This window comes from Chrysemys picta, chromosome 4 (assembly GCF_011386835.1).
Source record: "Chrysemys picta bellii isolate R12L10 chromosome 4, ASM1138683v2, whole genome shotgun sequence".
Lineage (NCBI taxonomy): Eukaryota > Metazoa > Chordata > Testudines > Emydidae > Chrysemys > Chrysemys picta.
Genome location: NC_088794.1, coordinates 88,334,078 through 88,359,847, shown reverse-complemented (window position 1 = coordinate 88,359,847; position 25,770 = coordinate 88,334,078). Strand labels below are relative to the sequence as shown.

General features: G+C 42.5%; 1 protein-coding gene across 2 annotated transcripts in view; it reads right to left on the bottom strand.

The window, feature by feature from the left end:
• SUSD6 (sushi domain containing 6) overlaps positions 1 to 25,770 on the bottom strand; it is a 117,383-nt gene that overhangs the window by 40,334 nt on the left and 51,279 nt on the right. The window contains exon 2 of one of the 2 annotated variants that reach the window (XM_065592948.1): positions 15,006 to 15,145. The exons of the other annotated variant lie outside the window; for it this stretch is intronic. Within the exon in view, the coding sequence (XP_065449020.1) occupies positions 15,006 to 15,081 (76 nt within the window). The 5' untranslated portion in view covers positions 15,082 to 15,145. The remainder of the gene's footprint in view (positions 1 to 15,005; positions 15,146 to 25,770) is intronic. 2 annotated transcript variants of the gene reach the window in all.

The window sequence follows — 25,770 nt, the reverse complement described above, 5'->3', positions numbered from 1 at the left end:
TCTTACAACTGATGCCAGCATTCACAGAACATTACTGTAAGTTTTACAGTGGAGATCATATCAGATAGCTGCTGGCCATCTTTTATTCTGCCTCTCTCCTTCTGTTCCCAGACATAACCAGAAAGAATCTCTTGGAAGGGGCCACATCATCCATACTCTGTAGTAGCAAAGACTATTTAACAAATAAATAAATAAACAAACAAATAAATAAAGTGATTGGATTCAGCAAAAATCCCATCTCAAGTTTTAAGGACACACAGAATTAGGTGTTGGGATTACAGTAATTTTTTTGATTGAATAGTAAGTTTGAAGAAAAATGCAGTTTCAGGGTGACAAACTATTTATGTATTTTGGTCCAATTTGGGGAATAGTTTCGGCCAAATAAAAAGGTGAAGTTCCCCCTGCCAAAGAAGTCAAAAGGAACAACTTTGACGTGTTTAAAAAGAAACTGGTTTTGTTTCAAAATGTCATTTCAAAACATTTTGTTCAACCCAAATGAAGCATTTTTGGCTTTTCATTTCGACAAGAAAAACTGAGGGGGGGGGGGGGGGAGTCAGTCCCATCCTCCCCACCCCACCCCCGGTTCAAACCAAGTAAGTTATGAGCTCAGCTCTAATCAGGGTTTCTGGGTTCTCCTCTTGGCACCACAACCTTAGGTGCATCATTTAACCGGTTTCCAGTTCCCCCATCTGTAAAGTGAATAAATGAAGGAAGCTGTGAATCTGTTTCCAAAGCAACTTGAGACCCTCTGATAAAAAACACAGAAATGAAAAGTATTAGCAGAATACCAAGGACCTAATTTAAAACCAACCAGTTTGTCCTGGGCAACTGCCCACTGATTAGGTCACTACCAAGTAAAGTTCAATCCTACATCCTCAAGCTGGGATGACATTCCCAACATGTACCTTCAGTAGCCTTCAAAGGTTACAAAAGATCTAAGGCTCTTATAATCTGGTCCTCCTCTCCTCAGAGATCAAAAATACAAGACTCCTCCTCAAAACCTCAACTAAAAATCTTTGTACTTCCTACCCAGGGATTTTGAGGTATTTCAGCAAATTCACATTTTAAGGTCTTAGCACCTCAGTGAGGTAGATTATCCCCATTTTACTGAAGGGGAGTTGCCTGTGGTCAAAGTCAGTGGCAGACCTCAGAACAGGTTTCCTGAGTCCAAAACCCAAGCTTTAGCCACCTGACCGACACCCTTCCCCCCTTTACACACCTCACTGTAACATGCAAACCCAGAGCCCTTGAAAGAAAGCTGGACACCCAAGAAGAGATTTAAATATAAGCAAATTATTTTTTCCTTTGAAATAATCCCTTTTTAATATCTGGTAGGTTATTTATTAATTATTATTATTATTGAATTCAAACCATTAGCCAAAGAGGGAAATCCAAACAAACTATTGTATTTCTGTAAGGACAGGTAAAGAACAAACTTGGCATGTAGTCAAGTTAACACGGGTGGTTTATCTCCATGAACCCCATCCCGTGACTAGGCTACTAAAACTTGAAATAGGGAGCTATTGTGAGGGTCCTCCACGGTTCTACTGTCACCATTCTGGTTTGACTACAGACATCTGTTGCAAACTATCAAATTGCCCATTAATGGAGAGCCACTGGGGCCACAAGAGAGGGTTGGGGTGACTGAAGAAGAGCTCCAATCTTTGTGTACAAGGGTTAATGAGAGCAGCAAACAGTTTAATTGAATAATCTCTCCCCACTCCCCACCAAATAAAAAGGCCACTCACACTGAGAATGGAGAAACAGTCCACATTTAAGCAATTAACAAGTGAGTCTTCAGACAAAAAAGCCCTCTGTTCTTTGAGAAGTGCTGGACCCACGCTTCTGTATCACCCTCCTCCTTGCCCTTTTGTTGGCACCCTGTTTGAGAACAGATGACAAAGACCTCCAGAGAACCAGAAAAGGCCACTGGGATTATGATACTGGATTTTTTAAAATTATTAATTATTATTATTAAAGAGGTCAGTACATCGGTTGGCTTTTTTTTTTTAATATTAAACACAGATGTGTGGGGGGGTTGTTTTATATAAAGTAGATGAGCTACCTACCTACTACCCACAAAAAGCAGCAGCAGAGCTTAAGCAAATTCTCAAGGGCTAATCACTCTAACAAGTTATTGTACACCATAGCTGCCACTGCCATTTTAGTTCTTTGCCTCCTTTACTCCGTCCCTCAGATGGATCACTTCTATGACATGCTTCCAAACACAGGAAGAGCTGGGATCCTAGACCTCTTCAGAAAGCAGCATGAAGTACTGCTGCAGCCACTTTATTTGGATGTTATTTTTCTTCATTCTCTATATTACTCCCTGTAACTGTAAAATAAAATCAGTCTCCTGAATACACCAGGCTCATTCCTCCATGATCAATGCTCTGGAAATTATGTTTGGGAGGGGTAGAAGGAATGGAAAAGAAGCATAAAGGACCTGATTTTCAGAGGTATCAAAAACCTTCAGTTCCCAGGCACTTAAATAAAGAGAAGTTCTCATGGATCTCATAGACCTTAGCCTCTCCTTTTTGCCATCCATAACACCAGTGGCTACTACAAGGATTGCTTCTTTTGGGAAAAAGTGAAGGCAATTTATTTTTAGGTATATTTTAAAGCTATTTAGCAGCCTAAAATGAGGAGGAGCTGTCAGCACCATGTGACCAGCCAGCACTACATGGGCTGTCAGCATGCACTCTGGGGACCTCTGAACTATAGCTATTATCTCAGCATGCTGTCACACCTAGTCACCAACAACAGATTTACAGTCTAGACATCACAGAAAGCAGAAAAGGCATTTCCCATAGTGCTGTATTCTGAGGGACCAAACAAACACACTGGAGAAGGACTGGGACATATTAATCCTTGCTACAACATACCTTCAAGTGAGTAGTATAAAGGCAGTCTTAACAAGGGCTTGTGGCAAAGGGAACGTAACCTGGAAATTCTCACGAAAAATGAAGGCTCGACCCAAATAAGTTCCTGTCTAGAAGTAAAACCGCAAAGGGAACTGCAGTGCTAAATACTTGCACAGATAAAGGTTTGTTATAGTGAAAACTGACTTTCAGTGTCTGACAAACAGGCAGGATGGTTGTACAAAAAATGCTCTATGAGCATGGTCTAGTAGTTACTCTTGTTGCATGGCTTTTTAAATCTTCACTTCACTAGCCACAATACGACAAGATTTGCAGTGTATTAAACAGAATACTGGGGATATTTTGTCCCATTGATAAGTCTTGGATGAGAATAACCAACAGCATTTCATCTCACTCCCATAACCTCTTACACTTCTTTGTATTCTGATTTAGGATTAAAAGGGGGTTTGGTAATGGAAGTGCCCATGAGAACTGTAATCATGTCACTGGAACAAAGACAACCAATGCTGCAATATCTTATGCAGTGCTCTCCAAAAGTCATTGCCATATATTTGTAAACATGTCGCTGTTCTTACTGCAACTGTTAACTAGCTAGGTACTAGAGGCTGAAGGAGAAATGCATCATGGACATCAAAAAAGGATTAGTGCGTATTACACTATTCGCAGTTATGGCAGCCAAGATGTGGGTCCCTGAAAAGTGAGCTCCTGCAGCCAGGCAAGCAGCAGCATCCTCTTTTTCATTCTCTTCCCTTTGGGAGGGGTAAACAGAGTCTCTCTTGACAATGTAAATGATCAGACTAAGTCTTCTGCAGGCAGCTCAAGAAAGTCAAGAAAGTCACAGGTTTATAGCACCTCTTGCAATTCTGCCCAGAGAGTGGCAAGTGCTTTCAGAAATGGATCAAATTGTATAATCCTAGAGAAGATGTATCCTCAGGAGGGGACACTGGCTATCCAGGTGAGATTCCAGTCCCTATATCCCGGTGCTGCCAGCAGCTTGGTCCAACCTCTACCTCTCCCAGCCACACACACACCCCTCCCTGGTTTGAGCTGTTTAACTGGACCACCCACTTCTGTTTTATTATGATTTTGGAGAGGGGAAGTTTGGGATATTTTGGAATAAAGGGAAACATTTAAGGCAGTGGTTCCCAAACTGGGGTTCGCGAACCCCTGGGGGTTCACAGAACATTACAGGGGGGTCACCAGAAAAATTTCACTAATGGCGGACAGAGGACCCTGGGCATTGGAGACAGCAGGTGGGACCCGGTTGCAGGGCAGACACCCCGAGCCCCAGGGAGAGCGGGGCCAGACAGTTGGGGCTGGCAGCCCGAGCCCTGCCCCCGTCAGTGGGGGAGCCGGCAGCCCGAACCCCAGCGCTCCCCACGCAGGGCTGGCAGCCTGAGCCCCAGGAAGAGTTGGGCCGGGCAGTTGGGGCATCCATCACATTGCGGAAATTTAAACTTAAATCCCTGAAAATATTCATTTTTAGGAGGGGGTTCACGAGAGTTCACAATTTAGTGAAAGGGGTTCGTGGGCTGTTAAAGTTTGGGAACCACTGATTTAAGGGAACCCAGATGCTTCTAGTGAATATCCATGATTACATGAACAGTGATAGACCTCTACATTAGAATCATAGCAATAGGGTACATCTCTCACCACCTCCTTGTTTCGTGAAGTGATGCCTCCACATTTAGACCAAAATTGCATTGGCCTTTTCTATTGCTTTACTGCATTGCAAACTCATGGCTCATTCACAGCCCATGATAATCCTTAAATCTCTTTCAGAACGAAGGCATTCCAAGTTTCTCCTCTGAAGTCTGGATTATGCTTCCTCTGAGATGCTTTCATTTTCTTTACATTTGAGTCATTTGATTTTCTATCTATTTTTCTACACTCTTCAGGTCCTTTTGTATTATTTCTCTGCCTTCACTGGCATTTGCAACTCATCCCAATCCATTATTACCTGCACATTTCCTCTATGTGATGCTTACTCGCTCTTTTAGACCATGAAAGATGATGGGTAACATTTTCAGAAGTGCCAGAGTGACTTAGAAGCCTAAATCCCATTTAGTTCCAATGAGACAAGATGCTTTTGCAAATTTTACTTGATGTTAATTAAATCCAGACATCACAGCTATTCCACTAGACACCTTTCCTAAACTGAAGTAGATAAAGGATAATGCTAAATGGCAGTGAGATTAATCAGACAACTTTCAATCTATGTGGCCGTGTTAAGTCAATTTAAATTAATTGAAGTATTGTAAAATTGAGACATATCAAATGATTTATCGGAATCCAATGCTATTACATTTTGTGGTTCTATCAAAACAAGCACTCTGTCAAGTTTTATCATATATGTTTAGTTCTGACAATTTTCTTCCAATAAACTCTTGCTGCTTAGTACTAACGGTTTCACTACCCTCTAGACATTTAGCAATTTTCTCTCAATAGGTCTTCCTATTTTACACCGACAGAAGCTAGAAGGATGATCCTAGTATAAAGTCTCGTTTGAAAGTCAAAACCACAATTTCTTTCCTGCAGTTTGAGTCAGTGCCTACTAGCCCATGATTTTTCAAATGTATTATTAGTAGCATAACAATTAAATTCCCTTCATATCTTATAATTAGTTTGCACCAGCCAAATTGTGTGCATTAGTTTAAGTTTTCTCTTACCCATTTTTTCCATTATTTTTTCAGGGTCTTCCTTACTTTATAGCTGTTCAAACTGATTTGTCTTGTTCAAATTCTTCTTAAAAAAAAAAGTTCGGTACCAGATATTTGAGTTATTAAATTAATTAAATTTACAAGAGCAGGGAGGAAGAAAATTAAATTTCTCTCTAGTGGTTTTCCTTTCCTCTCACCCCAGCAATTTTATAGAAGCCTTCAATTCCCCTGACTCTTTTGGCCAGTGTTAACTATTATTTTTAACAGGTTTCAGAGGGGTAGACGTGTTAGTCTGTATCGGCAAAAACAACTAGGAGTACTTGTGGCATTTTAGAGAACCACAAATTTATTTGGGCATAAGCTTTTGTGGGCTAAAACCCATCTGATGATGCTTTTCGTAGGCATATAAAGGAGAATTTTAAGGAGGGATTTGAAATAGGACAATGAATTAGTTTTGCAGCTGTTTACAGGGAGTTTCTCCCAAGTGTGAGAGGTAGCAAGGGAGAAAGCATGATGGCGCTTGTTTGAAAATTTAACAAGTGAGCCCTGGCGGCTGGAATCATGGGCTGATCAGAAGTGAGAGCAGACACTGATAACGAATGAGAAATATTAAGTAGAAGGGGGAATTGACTGACAAGTAGCTTATGTTTGATGCAACAGAGAAGGAGTAGCCCATGGGATCTTCGCAGCAGCGTATTCTGAATAGATATGAGGGGGACAAGATTGCATTTGTCTAGGCCAAAGGAAAGAATGCTGCAGTAACTGAGATGTGAGAGGACGATGGCCTGAGAGTTTTAGCTGTGTGGAGAGATAGGAAACTCATTCTACTTTTTGCTGCCTTTATCCTTCCCCTGCCAACGTTAAGTGTATATCGATTTCCTGAAAGTAGAAAAAGAGGCAACCAAACAAGATGAATTAATTTTTTAAAACTCAACTTTGGGCAATCTCTCAGAAGCCACAATGGCTGCTTCTTGTTTCTTCAATTCTGGGAAGCAAAGAATGCAAGTCAATTGCACCTTGTTTATGGTTTTAGCATCTCCCCAACACTCCTCCCCACTAGTGGAGTTTAATATTTCCTCATTCCATCTTTGTCACCAAAGACAGGTAGGAAAAAGAATGCTAGTGAATTTTGTTTGTTTTCCAAAAGCCTTATTCAGGCACAATGGTAAGCAGACTATTTCAGCCTTAGCTTCTTGGCGAGACAGCAGCCAAATTTCCATAGGAGTCTCAGCTGGCACGCTTGCTGTATAAGAGACAAAACCAAATCAACAAAAGGACAAACAATGTGAGCATAGTGACATGCAGATTTTGCATCCAGAGCTCTCCATCCATCACAGCTCTGTAGAAAGCTGAGCGTGCAAGAACCAAAGCCAAGGCAGCTGGGTTTTCCCCATCTATAGCATGGAAAATCCAGTCTTCAGTCCAGTTCAATTTGTGGGTGTGAAGCTGATGCCATCCCTGTCCTGTCACAATATTTTTACAGTCACATAAATGTGACTGGTCACAATATTAGACTCGTAGAAAACAAATGAGAACCTTTACACAAGATTGGTAGAAATAGTCCAATATCATCTGCTGGGTAAGCATGTACAGTAGAACCTCTGACTGTGAAAACAAGTAGCTTATGTTTGATGCAACAGAGAAGGAGTAGCCCATGCAGAGATGCAACAAGAGAGGTGACATGGTCTCAACTCTGAACACCAGAGTTACAGACTTACCAGTCAACCAGACACCCTCTGGACTGGAAGTAATCCCCTGCGCGCGCACACAAACTTTACTGCCTGGGGGCTTTAGCCCTGGGGCTCAGGGCTTCAGCCTGTAGGGTTAGGGCTGTAGCCGCAGGGTGAACGGGGGGGAGGGAAGGGGGGGGGTCAGGGCTCTGGGCGGTTGTTGGGCTTCTGACCCACGGGAGCACAGGGGCTTGGGGCTCCAGCCCTGTGGGGGGCGCAGGGGCTCTAGCTAGGAGAGGAGTGCTGGTTTCAGCCCTGGTGCTCTCCCCCCCCGGCTGAAACCAGGAGGGGAGCCATGGGGAGCCCCAGCACCCTCCACGAGGCAGAAGCCACGAATGGAACAATGGGGCTAAAGCCCCGAGCCCCCCTGCAAACCTGAAACTGGAAGCCGAGTCGCGGGGCTCAAGCCCTGAGCCCCAGCACTCCTGCCAGATCTAAAGCCCTGAGCCCTGGTGCTCCCAGTGGTCGGAAGCCCTAACCTCCCTAACCCGCCCCCCCGCTTGAAGCCCTGACCCTCCCCCAAGTGGCTGAAGTTCATAATGTCTTGTTCAGAGTTACGGACAACCTCCATTGCTGAGGTGTCCATAATCTGAGGTTCTACTCTACCCCTTTTTAGCAAATACCGCCACCCTTCCTGCAACTCTGCTTTCTGCTTAATTCTTGTATACAGGTAGTAGAGATGTTTGAGAGAACATTTCTGACTTAGCACTTAAGGCACCAGGGTGTCTCAGTAACCAGGCAAAATGCACCTTTGACCCTCTAAATTTCAGGCCATCACTTCCCTTGGCATGGAATCCCACAGTTCTCCCACTCTCAAACTGGGCCCTGGGTTGCAGTCCTCTGTGTACCTCCTGTGATCACCTCAGCAGGTCTGACTTAGGTCTGGACCCTGCAATTCTGTTCCCTCGTGGGTGGTGACAGTGTTTAATACAGTGATCAAACAGCCTCCTTAAAGCAGAGTATTAGTTACTTAGAACAAAATCATTTAAGAGAAAAAACAGCAACAAACAGACTTACATGTATCTCATTCTTTCCTAGGGCTTACCATTCCCTGGATTTGGGAAGTCTCGATTAACTTCAGACTCCTCCACAGAACCTGTCTGCCTCAGTCGGTCACCCTAGAAAGCTGCTGACCAGTGAGCCCCCCCCTTCTCCTGCACCTCCAAAAGACTTTTTTTATTCTTTAGTTTCCTTTTGATTTCCAGGCTCTTCACTAGGGCACCACAAGTTTTACAATCTTTTGGAGACAGCATTCTCAAAGCCAACAGCTTGCCTGTTGTCTTTCTGGTATGTGCCTATACGTTCTTATCTGGAAAGCCATTTTATTACAGTACTTCCCTGTGTGTTCTTCCCACAGCCCACGCTGAAGTCAAGCATTATGGTGTATAGCATAGATTGCAATAAAAGTCACAGTCTCTCTCAGTAACTAGGTTATAGATCAACGTTCTAAGATGCTTCCATAGCAGCTCCTGCAGTATCAAACTCTTATTACAAATCAGCTCCACTTTTACCACACCGTGATTCTTGCAAGTTCCTCTTTAGTGCCTGCACAAGAGGACAAGGTCATATGCACAGGAGGAAAAAAGCATTATGGGGCATAAGAGGAGAAAGATCTGCAGACAGTTTTTAGACGTATGGACATCAGGATATTTTGCTAAAATTTCCCCTCATTGCCACCACCCGTTCAAACCCATCAGTGGTAGCAGTACTAGTGCAGACACAGCTTGTGGCAGCCAACAGCATCTTAGGCACTATGACATCCGACTATGCTCAATCAAAGCAGAGCTAGACGACACAGTGGTTAGAATATCAGAAACTCCCTAAAGCTATGTATGCTCTAGAGCTTCCGGCTATTGCTACCACTGATGGGGTCAAAATGTTAGTAACAACTGAGAGAAATTCTGGACAGAGAGCCCAGTGTGCACAAGTCCCTAATACAAGGCTGAAATTAAGAAAACATTTTGGGCTCCTCAGTCATAAAAGAGGCAAACTGTCTAGTGCCCTACCAAGAACCTTAATGAGTTCTGATTAAAAATTCAGAGTAAGATGTGCTCAGGTAGTTTTAGACCCCAAGAGTCAGGTGATTTTTTTTAAAAGCAGGGTTGTTACAAGGCCCAAGATGAACAGAAATATTTTCCTGAAATTCTCAAGTGTGTCAGGAGAAACAATGTGTTTGGATGCAAACACCATTTTGCTAGTGCATGATAAACAGGACGGTAGACTATAAACAGAAAACACCAAACCATTCTACTTTAATTGTTTAAGGAGCAAAAACAAAGAAATATAAAATGATTAACCTGAAATTCTCCAAAATTATTCACATTTGCATGATTTAAGGATGCCTCCCTTGAATAGGATTTGGCCCCTTTAATTGAACTTCTCCAGTAGGTAATTGTCACCCATTCTAAATCAGTACAATAAAATAGACAACTTCATGTTTAAGTGCTTACATTTTTAGTCCTATAAATAAAACTTTCTTCAACAAAAGTGTTTTCAATACGATGTGGCCTCCTCCACCAACTCTCTACATCTGCTACCTATGTAAATCAGCAATAATGGTCGCCATAAAGCAGGTTTTCTATAACAGCCAAAACACCTCCCTCTTAGAACTTGGGGGCTGTGGTAATCCCCCTTTTGAAATGCTAATGTCATTTCAGCCACAGCACCAGAGGACAAATGGCAAGGAGCTGGGAGACAGAAGCTCCAGCTGTGCCCTAACACGTATGATTTAAGCAGGGCTTTTTGTACTGCTCCTCCCCCCAAAGCCATCTCCCTGGCGTCACACTCAACAGGATCGACAGCTGCTATCCAACTCTTCTGATAAATGCGGGTGGAAAGAGGCTTTTTCCAAGGTGATGAATACATGTGTGGTGAGCAGCTAGGGAAAAGGCAACGGTGGGCATGGGTATTGTTCTTTCAAATAGACTCAGAATGAGAGAGTGTGGTTTGGGCAATGCTTGTGAAGACAAAGCAAAAAAGCTTCCCCTCTCTTGCTAACGTGGAAGCAGAATACAATTACAGAACTGTGGCAAATCGTTTGAAAAGTCAACATAAGAGAATCAGATACAGAAGAGTAAGGATTAAAAAACAAGAATTTGGTTGTGGTTGTTCTAGGTTCCCCCAACCCCCTCCCCGATACCACTGTGAGGCAACTGATGGCAAATACTGACTTTGTAATGGTGATCACTGTACCAAATACATTTAAAGATTTTCTGTAACATGTTTCCAGCTGCTTACCATTTAGTTATTTCTCAAAATCTAATTAAATTTTTCACAGAACAAGTGAGACCGCACACACGATGGCTCAGTTCAGTCTTCACTCAAGTGTAAACAGGCTAAGGCAGGGGTCGGCAACCTTTCAGAAGTGCTGTGCCGAGTCTTCATTTAGTCACTCTGATTTAAGGTTTCGCGTGCCAGTAATACATTTTAATGTTTTTAGAAGGTCTCTTTATAAGTCTATAATATATAACTCAACTATTGTATGTAAAGTAAATAAGGTTTTTAAAATGTTTAAGAAGCTTTATTTAAAATTAAATTAAAATGCAGAGCCCCCCAGACCAGTAGCCAGGACCCGGGCAGTGTGAGTGCCACTGAAAATCAGCTTGCATGCCGCCTTCGGCACACGTGCCATAGGTTGCCTACCCCGGGCTAAGCTTTTACACATTTAAACAGGTGAACGCACACATTAACTGGAAGAGTACGCTAAAGTCCAAGCTACTGTATCCAGTTCAGGAATACTGCTGCGTTCATAGTGTTTTCTACTTCACTGTCGCAGACTGGCTGTAACTAACTGATAAAGAAAAGATTATTTTGCCGGAGCAGCAGCCATAAACAGAGGATTCACACAAAGGGGCCATTTAACATTAGATGTAAGTTTGATCACTGCAGCATTGTTTGCTGCTTGAGGAGTCCTTCAACTCCTACTCTTTCAGCAAGGCAGTGTGTCAGCATACAGTGAGAGGCCTTGGCTACACTTGGGAATTCACAGCGCTGCCGCGGCTACTCCCAGGGGAGTAGCTTGCAGCACTGCGAGCGAGCGTGCAGCACTGCAGGCGCGGATTACACTGGCGCTTTACAGCGCTGCACTTGCTGCGCTCGGTGGGGGCGCGTTTTCACACCCCTGAGCGCAGCAAGTTGCAGCGCTGTTCAGCGCCAGTGTAGCCAAGGCCAGAGAGGAGGCCATTCTGTATTACCATTGGTACAGAGGGAGGCTCCTGGCCCCTACAAAAAGGAGGCTGCATTAGATGCAATTCACGTAAAACGGGATATTAGCAGGAAGCTCTGAACTGCGGCTACTTATTTTGTGAAGAAACAAAGCTTCACTCTCCAGGGACCTGCCATCAGAACTACACTCACTAAGGAGAGTCAGGAAATGCAACTTCTACATTTGAGAGCAGCTAATTAAAAACTTCAGTGGATGAAAACCACTTTAGTGGCACTGATGGACACTCTCCTGCTGTCAGCAGATGGAAGGCAGACAGCTACACTCCTCCTCCTGGATCTCTCTGTAGCATTCAGTGCTGCCAATCTTGAGATACTGCTGTCTCACCTGAAAGAGATGGCAGGTGTCCTGAGGTAAGTGCTAAAATGGTTTAAGTCTTTCCTGGAAGGATGCACCCAACAGGTTGTGATGGGAAACTGCACCTTCTCCACTAGACCCTGAATTAGTAGAGTCCATAAAGATCAATTCTCTCTCTGATCTTATTCTACATCTATGTGCAGCCTAGGTGAACTGGTAAGATGGCATGGATTCAAGTGCCATCAATATGCAGATGACACAGCTCTGCCTATCCTTCACCACATACGATGGTACCACTACCACCAGGATGACCCAATGTACGGAAATCAGCTTGTGGGTGAAGAACAGCTAGATCAAGCTGAATCAGAGCAAGACAGAGGTGATGCTGTTGGGCAGAAGAAAGCATCTGGAAGAACGTCCAGCCACAGTGTAGTCTCCTTTGGTTGAAGATGTATCACAGTTCAGGGGAACTGCACCACTTTCCCTCTCCTGCTTCAGCCAGGGCACTCGCTCCAAGCTTTCTGCTCCCCAGCCATCATCTCTCCTGCCTATCTCCAGGTGAATTCCCCAGCAAAGACAGACTGCCGAAGGCGGCCTGCTCTGCTTTTGCTTACTCTTCAAAGGCTATAAACCATGCAATTGCCACAGTTATAGGCTGCCACAAAGCTCCTTCTAAACACAGGACATAGATTAAGGTAAAAGCATTGCAGAAAACATTACAAACAATAAGAGAACCTATGTATATGCTAATACATTTACCAGAGATCATCCCGACTCCAACAAGGGCTTTGGCCAGTGAACAGTCCTTCAAACCTCACCAAGGGATTTATTCCATGTGTGACTGGTTCCTTGCTGGGTGCCACCTGAAACTGGGGTACCACTGAGCCCGCCTGACTCACCAGCCTGGGCTCCCTTTACACTGTACTGCTGTGACAGGCCCTCAAGCCCCTTCCAGCACACACACAGGTAGGGACACATCCAGCTGCAGCTACACACAGAGGCAGAGAGCAGCTCTGCACGGGAAGGCTCTGCTAAGGCACCTCCCAGTTCCTAAGGCATGCACCCCCCTCTGGAGTGTAAACCCAAAATTATACCCTCTTGCGCTGCACAGGGAACTGTACATCATAAGCTCATAAAATTCACCGCTCCCTCAATGTGGAGAGAGATATACAACAGCTTTCTGCCCCCAGTTATTTTCCACACACTGGTTTTAAACAAAACAAAAACAAAATCTCTCTTTTGTAGTTAATAAACTTAAGTGATAAGGGATAGCAAACAGATCAAAGCAGATTACCTAGCAAATAAACAAAACACAGTCTAAGTTTAATATACTAAAGAGATCGGATACGAGTAGCAAATTCTCACCCTAATTGTTTTAGGCAGTTTGCAGAGATTCTTGAGGGCAAGCTGCACTTGTTTGCAGCTTAAAACCCCAGGTATTCTTTTCACAGGCTAGAAATCCCTCTAGCCTGGGTTCAGCCCTTCTCCTTTAGTCCAGTCTTTATTCCTCAGGTGTTTTCCAGCAATCTTCTTGAAGAACCATGATGAAGTCACTCCCATGTCTTAAATAGCTTTTGCATATGGTGGGAACCCTTTGTCACTCCTCTTGGTTCCCACGCCCAGTCAGTGGAAAAAACACCGGTACTCCAAGATGGAGTCCAGTATCAGGTGACTTGGTCACATGCCCCTGTAGGGACACAGCAGCCATAAGGCTGTTTGTATCATCCTCAGGAAGGCTCCCTGGTGGGAGATTAGCATCTTCTAAGACCCACGGTCCTCCCTAATTGCCCTTCCCAGACAGCCATCATGACTGATTACATTCTGCCTAGTGGGCTTTCCCCAGGTGTAAACACATTTGTAATAGATGCATAGACAATATTTTGAACTTCAGATACCAAAATGATACATGCATATAAATACGATAATCATATTCAATGAATCATAACCTTTTTGATGACCTATCTTACACAAAATACATCAGTTATGCCATAATCATATGATAATATTACTATGAAGAATATGGGGTGTACTGCCACACCATGGTCAAAAGTTCATAACAGCTGATGCACACCCATCCTTTTGAAGATCCCTCTTATCCACTTTGGGCCTCTGATCTGGTCCTCACATGTCAGAGGATCATTATTAAATAAGCCCATTATTAAATATTTGTTCCCCACGTAGATAGACTAATCAAGTCACCCCTTACCCTCTTCTTTTTGTTAAACTAAACAGATTGAGCTCTTTGAATCTGTCACTATAAGGTGTGGTTTCCAATCCTTTAATTATTCTCATGGCTCTTCTCTGAACCCTCTCCAATTAATCAACATCCTTCTTGAATTGTGGGCCCAAGAACTGGACACAATATTCCAGCAGCAGTCATGCCAATACCAAATATAGAGCTAAAATAACCTCTCTACCCCTATTTGCGATTCCCATTAATACATCCCAGGATCGCGTTAGCTCTTTTGGCCACACCACCACATTGGGAGCTCATGTTGAGCTGATTATCCACCACAATCCCAAATCTCTTTCAGAGTCACTGCTTGCCAGGATGGAGTTCCTCATCCTGTAAGTATGGCCTGCCTTCTTTGTTCTTAGGTATACACATTTACATTTAGCTGCATTAAAATGCATGTTTGCTTGCACCCAGTTCCCTCTGAATCAGCTCCCTGTCCTCTTCATTATTTACTACTCCCCAAATTTTTGGGTCATCTGCAAACTTCATCAGTGATGATTTTAGGTTTTCTTCCAGATCACAGATAAAAGTGTTAAATAGCATAGGGCCAAGCAGAGATTCCTGCGGGACCTCACTGGAAACTTGATAATGATTCCCTGTTTACAATTACATTCTGAGACCTATCAGTTAGCCAGCCTTTAATTCATTTAATGTGTGCAATACTAATTATCTTGTTCTAGGTTTTTTGTTTTGTTTTTTTAATCAAAATGTTGTATGGTATCAAGTCAAATGCTTTACAGAAGTCCAAGTATATTACATCAACACTATTACCTTTATCAACCCCACTTATAATCTCATCACAAAAAGATGAGAAGTTAGCTTGACAGGATCTATTTTCCATAAAATGATGTTGATTTGCATTAATTATATTACCCTCCTTTAATTCTTCATTAATGAATCGTGTATCAGCTGTTCCATTATCTTGCCTGTGATTGATCTCAGGGTGACAGAGCTATAATTACCCGTCATCCCACTTACTCTTTTTAAAAACTGGCACAACATTAGCTTTCTTCCAGTCTTCCCCAGTGTTCCAAGACTTACTGAAAGTCCCCATTAATGAGTCAGCAAACTCCTCAGTCAGCTCCTTCAAAACTCTGGATGCAAGTTATCTGGACCTGCTGATTTAAAAATATCTAATTTGAGTAGCTTCTGTTTAACATCCTCCAGAGATGATAGTGGAATGGAGAGAGTTATCACCATACGATGAGACAATGTCATGTTTGCCTCCCCTCCCCCCAAATACAGAATAGAAATATTTATTGAACACTTCTGCTTTTTCTGCATTATTATTGATAATTCTACCATTTCCATCTAGTAACAGACCAATACCATTGTCGGGATTCTTTTTGTTCCTAATGTATTTTTAAAATGCCTTCTCATTGTCCTTAACTCTGCTGAGCACAGATTTCTCCCTTCTCCCTTTTGCTTCCCCTATCAGTTTTCTAAAATTCCTACCTTCTGGATTTATATTCATTACTAGCAACTTCCCCTTTCTTACATTTAAAAAAAAAATTATATGTATATTATGGCTGCTGTCATTTCCCCTCTAAACCAGGTTGGTTTCTTAACTGGCACAGCCTTCTTCCTCAAACAAAAAGATGCTTTTGGGGCATCTAGTCAGGTTTTCTTAATTGGAACTCATTTATCATTCACATTTTTCTGACTCAGTTCTTCCTCCCAGCTGATCTGGCTCATAATGAAGAACATAACTGCCATAATGGGCCAGATCAGTGGCCCATCTAGCCCAGTATCCTGTCTCTGACAGTGGCCAGTGCCAGAACTTCAGGGGAAGTGTACAGAACAGCCACCACTGATGGACCCTCTGCCATGAACTCATCTAGTTCTTTTTTTAAGCAAAAATTATACTTTTGGCCACCACAACATCGTAGGGCAATGAGTTCCACAGGTGTGGTGTGAAAAAAATACTTCCTTGTGTTTTAGTAAACCTGCTGCCTATTAATTTAACAGGGTGACCCTTGACTTTTTGTATTGTGGAAAAGGTAAACACTTCTCTATTCCGCTTTCCAGACAATGGATTTTATTGACATCATACTGCCCTCTCCGTTGTTTCTTTTCTAAGAGGATCCAGCCCTAATCTTTTAAATCTCTCCTCATAGGGATGCTGTTCCCTTCGCTTGCTGTTCATTTTCAGAAAAAGGCAACAAAGCTTTTCCAGTTTCATTGTGTCTTTTTAGAGATGGGGTGAGCAGAACTGGACACAGTTTCAAGGTCTGGATGCATCATGGATTTATATAGTGGCATTAAATTTTCTGTCTTTTCTACCCCTTTCCAAATAGTTCCTGACATTCTGAGCCTTTTTGACTACTGCTGCACAGCGAGGTGAAGTTTTCAGAGAACTATCCACAGAGTCTTCCAGATCTCCTTCTTGATTGGTAACAACTAATTTAGAACCCATCATTATATATCTGTAACAGATTATTTTTTCCAGTGCGCATGACTTTGCATTTATGAATGTAGAATTTCATCTGCCATTTTGTTGCCCCAGCATTCAGTTTTGTGAGATTTCCCCTGTAACTCTTTGCAGTCAGCTTTGGACTTCACAATCTTGAATTATTCTGTAAAATCTGCAGACTTTGCCACTTCAAAATGTTCAATACTTATCTGGAAGGGGGAGTGAAGGGTGAACAGCACATGTCCCAGCACAGAAGCTTGGAGGACCCGCTGTTTACCTGGTTTTTGAATGTTATAATTCTTGCCAACTCTGTCCACATATCTATTCAGGGGATAACATCATAGGACCTAATCACATCAGCCACACTATCAGAGGCTCGTTCACCTGCACATCTACCAATGTGATATATGCCATCATGTGCTAGCAATGCCCATCTGCCATGTACGTTGGCCAAACTGGACAGTCTCTACGTAAAAGAATAAATGGACACAAATCAGATGTCAAGAATTATAACATTCAAAAACCACAAAAAGAACAGGAGTACTTGTGGCACCTTAGACTAACAAATTTATTAGAGCATAAGCTTTCATGGACTACAGCCCACTTCTTCGGATGCATATAGAGTGGAACATATATTGAGGAGATATATATACACACACACATACAGAGAGCATGAACAGGTGGGAGTTGTCTTACTTAATTGGCCTCTCAGAGTTGGTAAGAGGAAAAAAAATTTTTTTTGAAGTGATAATCAAGGTAGCCCAGTACAGACAGTTTGATAAGAAGTGTGAAAATACTTACAAGGGGAGATAGATTCAATGTTTGTAATGGCTCAGCCATTCCCAGTCCTTGTTCAATCCTGAGTTGATTGTATCTAGTTTGCATATCAATTCCAGCTCAGCAGTCTCTCGTTGGAGTCTGTTTTTGAAGTTTTTCTGTTGTAAGATAGCCACCCGCAGATCGGCATAGAATGACCAGACAGGTTAAAGTGTTCTCCCACTCGTTTTTGAGTATTATGATTCCTGATGTCAGAGTTGTTTGTGTCCATTAATTCTTTTGCATAGAGACTGTCCGGTTTGGCCAATGTACATGGCAGTGGAGCATTGCTGGCACATGATGGCATATATCACATTGGTAGATGTGCAGGTGAACGAGCCCCTGATGGTATGGCTGAGCCATTACAAACATTGAATCTATCTCCCCTTGTAAGTATTCTCACACTTCTTATCAAACTATCTGTACGGGGCTATCTTGATTATCACTTCAAAAGTTTTTTTCTCTTACTTAATTGGCCTCTCAGAGTTGGTAAGACAACTCCCACCTGTTCATGCTGTGTGTGTGTGTGTGTGTGTGTGTGTGTGTGTGTGTGTGTGTGTGTGTGTGTGTATATATATACCTATATCTCTCCTCAAAATATGTTCCACTCTATATGCATCCGAAGAAGTGGGCTGTACTCCACGAAAGCTTATGCTCTAATAAATTTGTTAGTCTCTAAGGTGCCACAAGTACTCCTGTTCTTTTTGCGGATACAGACTAACACGGCTGCTACTCTGAAACCATTCAAAAAACCAATTGGAGAACACTTCGGTCTCCCTGGTCACTCGATTACAGACCTAAAAGTTACAATATTACAACAACAAAAAACTTCAAAAACAGACTCTAATGAGAGACTGCTGAATTGGAATTAATTTGCAAACTGGACACCATTAAATTATGCTTGATTAAAGACTGGGAGTGGATGGGTCATTACACAAAGTAAAACTATTTCCCCATGTTTATTTTCCCCTCCTACGGTTCCTCACACCTTCTTGTCAATTGCTGGAAATGGGCCATTTTGATTACCACTACAAAAAGTTGTTTTTCTCTCCTGCTGGTAATAGCTCACCTTAACTGATCAGAGAGTGTGTGTGTGTGTGTGTGTGTGTGTGTGTGTGTGTGTGTGTGTGTGTGTGTGTGTGTGTGTGTGTGTGAGTGAGTGAGAGATAGCTCTTCCTACTGTATTTTCCACTGCATGCATCTGATGAAGTGGGTTTTAGCCCACGAAAGCTTATGCTCAAATACATTTGTTAGTCTCTAAGGTGCCACAAGTACTCCTGTTCTTTTTGCGGATACAGACTAACATGGCTGCTACTCTGAAATCAGACACCAACTAATATCTCTTCTTGTGCTCCAAATATTAGGATACTATTTATTACCGGCCTAGTGCAAAGAGAGCCTTGCATACACAGCACTTTAGGCATTTTTTACTTTTGGAAGAGGTAGGGGAATGGAGACCAATTTTTTGAAGGCGGATAGTCCATCCCTCTGGTACAGCTCCAAAACTCAAAACATCCCAAGAGGACAGTAGGAGCAAGCACTAGAGATGCATCTGTAAATAAGAAAAAGGGGATCCAGCACAAAGACTTGGCTGAAGCCTTAGGGAAGTGTTGGTTTTTGCTATCATGTCAGTACATCTACAGCACAGTAAGAATGCCATTAGCCCAGAGTATGAAGGAGCTGTATTGGCAAGGACCAGCCTCCAGCAGAAGCATGGACAATGATAGGAGATCAGTGTTGCCAACTCTCAACTTCATTGAGAGTCTTGCACTAGTGTTTTTCTTAAAGCCCAAGCTCCTGGAATCATGTCGTCTTTTTTTTTTTTTTTAAATGAAGTTTCTAGCCCTCATGATTACAGACAAAAGCTTGGAAACACGGATGCTAGACTCCAAAACCACCAGGCAAATAAAAAACCCAACATTTTAAAAATCTCATCATTAAGCCAACTTTTGAATGCTGGAATATGCTTCAGATTTCAGTATTGCTGTCTCGTGCCCCAAGGCTGCTACTCTGAAACCAAACCAGCCAACAGAAAAATACATTCCACAGCTTTGTAAAAAGTGCCGAGTTACTTTCCGTAGGGAAGCAAGAGTGTCAACAGAAAGAGGAAGAAATATTGCACTAGTCATTGGGACCATCAAATGTCAGGTCTAAGCTCTCCACATCCATCCCAAATAGAGAAGGAAGAAGTGTCTGAAATACGTCAGCACATGGCTCAGCAAAAGCCGCCTCTGAACAGCACTAGCAGTTTTCTTCTTGATGTACACTGGGCCTAAAATATGAACTATTCAAAGTTTACAATCTGGTGGACAGTTTTCCTGGAGCTATAGTTAAGTTTCCTCTTAGAAGCAGCTAAGAGAGTAAGCAACAGCCATCTTTGTGGCATAACACACCAAACTCCCTCTGCAGCAGATAACACAATTCTCCTGGCTCACATCTTTGGTGGCGCTGGTGCCCAAGAAAGTAGTCAGCTACAGTTTGTGTTGCAATAGGGTGAGGGGAAAAGTATTAGGAAAGAACCTTCTCCACTGCAAACCCACACAGATCTTGTCTCTGCTGGGGAAATTTAGCATTAGCAGAAGCCTTAGTTTTGACAAGGTTACAGTGGCTGGTGGATTTTTCAGACCATTACATTGACAGTTTTAAACTTGTCTACACTAAAGGTTCCTACTGGACCAGTGGGAATTTTATATTCTTTCCTTATTTCTTTTGAAAAACTCCCCAACACAGACAAAGCCAAAATAGAGGTCAAATGGAAAAGAGACCCAAAAAAGCAGGTCAGAAAGCTATTTTGAAAAATTTTAATACGAGCAAGAAAAAAAATTAGAAACCTCTCGGAAAAGTAGAGAGCATCCCTCCAAATGTACCAATAACGTCTACTCACAATTCCTCTTCACCCCCTTCATTTTATGGCCATGCATTTCAAACCCTCCCCCTATCTGATCTACACCAATGATTTCAGGGCACTTACAAAGGCAGCTGACAGCAGATGCTCCAGTCATCAGTTTTCCCACCATACTCTGCTGCTTACTGATAAAAGGCTTCCATCCATCAGGAGTCTCCCTTAATTCCACAACGTGCTATGAACCATCAGGCCTCAAATCAACTTTTAAAATCCCTACGATACTCTTAACAAGAGAGGTGTTGGTAATTGCAGCTGCAGCAGAGACCGTGAGCTCTCCTAAGTATGATGCTGTAACAAAGTAATCCTCCCCCTCTTTCCCCATATTAATGCAACCTTACCTAACCATTAAAGAACCAAGCGTTAAAGTTCTTCCAAGAGCATCATGTTATTCTTATCCCTCCCATTCTACCCCTCTGCTTGGATACTTAAACACCCCCTTTATTTCACTACTCACCCTTTGAGCCATTAATTAGTTTGTCAAACCACTGGATCCTTTTTGCAACTCTAAATCTAAACCTTCTTTTACATTCTACCTCCACATACTCCTCTCCCCCCTCCCTTCTGCCCATCCTAGCATCTTATCTTTCCAGTTTCCCTCCTGCAACTTCTTTCCATTCTCTTCTCTCCCTACAACTGCAAATGCGTCTTCAGTCTTATTTTATGGCCATATTATAGCTGTGAATCTCTACAGCTAATGTTGCAGAAGACTATCTATTCTTGGTCCTATTTTTGACCCTCTTTTAAATAATCTGCTTTCATGTAACCCAGAAAAATTTCACCCATGGCTAAAGCAATGTGACACCTTTGCCAGTGGAAGTTGATGGAAAAAATGCAAAATTGTCCAAGTAATGGATTCAATACTGTGGCTACGTATTATAATCTTAATTTGTTTCTTTAGCACAGGTGGTAAAGGGGGCATGAGGAAGACAGAGAGGAGGGAAACTGGTGCCAATGAAAAACAACAGCCTTCATGAGAACTGTGCAAGACACCATGCAAACCTTTTTCACAGGATCCTGCCAATGCAGCTTCACACTGAAACAGCAGCAGTCCCTGGTTTTCCAGTGTCTGGCCTCTTGTATATGTGCCAGCAGCACCACATTCCCAGCCCTATCTTTGGGTTGTGATGACACAAAGGCATCTTCCAGCAATGGCATTTATCTTCCTTTTAAAAAAATAAAATAAAAAGGCATTTTGGGGCCTAAACAGGGTGGTAATCCCTTTTTCCTTGAAAGGTGAAACAAAAACCGGATCAGATACAAAGACAAGCATCAATAAGCAGCAGCAACGCTGCAGAGATCAGTCCTCGATTCTGCTCTCAAGTAGGGAGTAAAGATTTGCCCCACTGAAATAAGAAGCCTGGATAAGTATAGGAAACAAAGCATGAAAGATTAAAGAAGGCTCCTTGGTTACTGTACTGCTTCATTCCCCACCTTCTACTCCCTCCAGACCTTGTCCTACAGTCCACACAAACAAAAAAATGCAGCATTCCTTTGCTTCCATGAACATCTCGACTGCAAAGAAGGGAGTCATGCAAGTACATGCATCCGAAGAAGTGGGCTGTAGTCCACGAAAGCTTATGCTCTAATAAATTTGTTAGTCTCTAAGGTGCCACAAGTACTCCTGTTCTTTTTGCGGATACAGACTAACACTGCTGCTACTCTGAAACATGCAACTACATAGCATTGAAGCACTTCCTGTTGGCAGCTCCCATATATAGAAAAAACACCAGGGCACAAGTGAAAACTTCCTCAAATGCTGGCAGCACAGTTAGCTCTGTGACAAAGCATTCTCTCTCTCTTTCTTCAGTTCTGTGCCTCCAACACACTCACCCCTCTCCTTCCCTCACACAAAGAACACAAGAATGGCCATGCTGGGTCAGACCAATGGTCCATCTAACCCCGTATCCTGTCTTCCTACAGTGCAAGATGCTTCAGAAGGAGCAAACAGAACAAAGCAATTTAATCGAATGATCTATCCCCTGTCATCCAGTCCCCAGTCTGATTCTGGAAATCAGAGGCTTAGGGACACCTGGAGCATGAGGTCGTGTCCCTCAATGGCTACTAGCCAAGATGGTAAAGGACCTGTCCTCTAAGAACTGATCTAATTCTTTTCTGAACCCTGTTATAGTTTTGGTCTTCACAACATCCCCTGGTATCAAGTTTCACAGACTGACTGCGTGTTGTGTGAAGAAATACTTCCTTTTGTTTGTTTTAAACCTGCTGCCTATTAATTTCATTGGGTGACCCCTGGTTCCTGTGTTATGAGGAGAAGTAAGTAACACTTCCTTATTTACTTTCTCCACACCACCCATGATTTTATAGACCTCTATCACCTCCCTCCTTAGTGGTCTCTTTTCCAAGCTAAATAGTACCAGTCTTTTTCATCTCACCTCATATGGAAGGTGTTCCATACCTCTAATCATTTTTGTTGCCATTCTCTGTACTTTTTCCAAGTCTAATATAGCTTTTTTGAGATAGGGTCACCAGAAATGCAGACAGTGTTCAAGGTGAGGGCGTACTGTATAATAGCATTCTGATATTTTTCCATCTTATTATCTATCCCTCCCCTAATGGTTCCTAACATTCTAACAGTACCTAACTGTTTCAACAAATGGAGATTGCACAGCCCAGGTATTCTTTCTGCTTAGATAGAACAGATTTCAGTGTGATCCAAGGAATGTACCCTACAGTTACTCTATCCAGCGCTCTAACATGCTGCTATACCTACAGGTGTGACTCACTTCCCTTTCAAAAGTTTCCATAGCATTTCTTTCAGTGCTTGAAGTTGCAATTCGTTCATTCTCCAGATACAACCCAGCCCCCTGTGGAACCAGAGGCTCAGTTGCCTGAGGGGAAATGCTGATCGTAAAGGAAGTCTGAAAGCTCGTCCAGGTTTTTCTTGTTTTCTTGGGAGAGAGAGAGGCGCTGGTTGATACTTATGGTAAAAATACTTGAATCTTGATTACACTACAGCCTTTAGCATTAGGTTTCAATTTTCCTAGTGCAGACACAGGCTAAGTCTTGATCTGGTGACCCAAATGTGACAGCCACACGATACAGTTGGGGATCACTAGCAACTAGAAGTGCTGCTAGTGCTTAACCCACCCTAAGAGGGCTTGAAGAGATCAGGGGAGGGAGGGAGGGAGGAGTGGGGAAGAGGAAGAATAGGTCAGGTAACTGGGAAGAAAGAGGCCAACATTTTGGAAAATCTATCCTACTTGAAACATAGGAACGTAGGACATAAGACTGGAAAGAATCTCCTGGGTCATGGAGTCCAGTCCCCTGCTGTTGCAAGCAGCTTTATCATAAACCGAGCGCTTCAGCTGCCAGAAGAGGCAATTCAGGCATCAAAAGGGAGAGACGTGACAGGGGAGTGACCAAATTATATGTAAAAAATTGTCCAACTTGGATTACCCTGTTTTGAGTTGCATTGGCAGAATATGGTCCCACAAGTTCCAGAAACAAAACCAAACTTGAGAATGTTTTCAAACCGCAATGCTCAATAATTAACAGAGAGTGTCAGGGCCAAGCGCCAGGATTACTCTGCATAAAAAGTTTACAAAGGAGAGGAGTGTGTGTCTTCAACCTAGTCTGCAATGAACATCAAGGAAAAGGCAATTCTGATTTGCCATCTTCGCACAAGAAAACCTGGACAAAAAATGGACATGCAAGTCTTCATGCCTCCCTCTAAAGTACCAGTTTCTAGATTTCATGAGCCCCAACAGGCTGGCTCAGTTGGTCCTGATTTATCATTGAGCTAATGAGCGTGGAAAGGCAGGATCCTCAGCCTGCACAGGTATTGCCAGCTGAGCCAATTCTAAGCACACTGATGACTCAAGTACCCTGGGGGCAAGAATTCAAATATCTTTTTAAGTCCAACTTAAGAATTTGAGGTACCCATTCCATGTCCCCCTCCTTCCCATTCCTTCTCCCTGAAGACTACAGCAGGATGGGCAATAAGACCACCTTTTTGGACCCTAGATACGAAGAATCAGGAGAAATTTCAGGCACAGTGGCTCAAGTTTTAATGAGAGTTTGGTTGGGAAAGGGATTATGTCAAAAATCTGTCTTCTACTTGCCATAATAATAAACCTTCTGTAATTTGCATGAGGGAAAGGTTCAACCAGAAAGACCAGTTCTGATCCCCAGTAAAGAAATGCAACAACCACTAACAACCCACAGTTAATCTACATAACCTGGCACCTCTGGCAATTTGCTTCTTGCTTAGATTAAAGGAAATAAAGGTTTTTTTGCCTCAGCTTGTCCTTAGCACTCACATACCCCCATCTTCTGTGCAGCCTCACTGCATTGTTTTCCCTTCTTCTGCCAAAAGCAGCTGCATACTGACAGTCCTTAAAGATCAGCTACAAATCAGTGAAGTCTTCATTGTGAAGGTCACCCCCTCACACCCCAGAGGGGACTGGTTCACAACACAAGACAGACTGTCACTAACGTTCCTAATAGTTTAATCTGAATTTAGAATTTTTTATTTTGGAACAGGGCAATAGTGGTCATATAGCAAAAGCCAAAGCCTCAGGAGACCAGAAAAGGAAGACTCCAATTGAGAAGACAGTGGCAGGTTCCTCAAGAGTGAGTCAGAATTCGACACTTAATTCTAAAGGCTAATTTATAGTTACGGTTTATCATCTATTTCCTTATTATCCTTCAGTTCTCTTTACTAATCTAAATTAGGTTTCCTAATTGGCATAGTCTTGCCACAGATTGTGCGTACACAGTTCAAGTTTCACAACTTTTAGAAATTCTGGTTTTCCTGCTGAAGGGTTTTGGATTATTTTATTTATTTATACACACACACACACACACACACACACACACTTTGTTATCATAACATACTCTTGGGAAGTACAGACCGTTTGTCTAAGAGACATCATTTGCCTCCTCTTCCCTGAACAGGAGAAGTGAGGAGCAAGGGACAACCTTGTTTACTGATGTTAAGGAAGGAATTCAGGCTGCTGACAATCCAATTTCAGGGGTCTCCCACCAGAGGTCTGTTGCAGCAGCCTGAGCATGCTGGGTACAAAAAAAAAAAAAAAGAGTAAAAAGGATCATGCCACCCTAGAGACCACTAATTTCTTTGTGTTCTGATACACTATTTATTCTGAGTCACTCACAAGTTAACATTTGTACTACTACAGCACTTTTCATCTGAAGATCTTAAAGTGCTTCACAAACAAACTAAATTGGTCTCACTCCCCAAATTAGGCAAAGGAGGGTCTTTCACCATTTTACAGATTTTAGAACTGAGACACAGAATGTTAGTGATTGTCCAAGGTTTTACAGCAAGTCAATGGCCAAGTTAGGAACCTTGGCACTTAGGCACTCCTAATTTCTCATTAGAATGGGGCAAGAATTACAAATCAGTTCCCATATGTGAAGCCCATAAAGGACCCAGGGAGGTTTAATAAAGGACTGCTATCATGGTTTTATTAAGTCTTCCAATTTGAATCTGCAAGACCCAGCAAATTTTGTGGCAGGTTCAGTTTAACAGCATTTTAATAAAATCAAAGTCTTGCTTGATTCATCACCAAAAGTATGTTTGAGTGGCCTAGTTCTGGTTCCATATGGACCAGTTTCCACATAAACCAAGC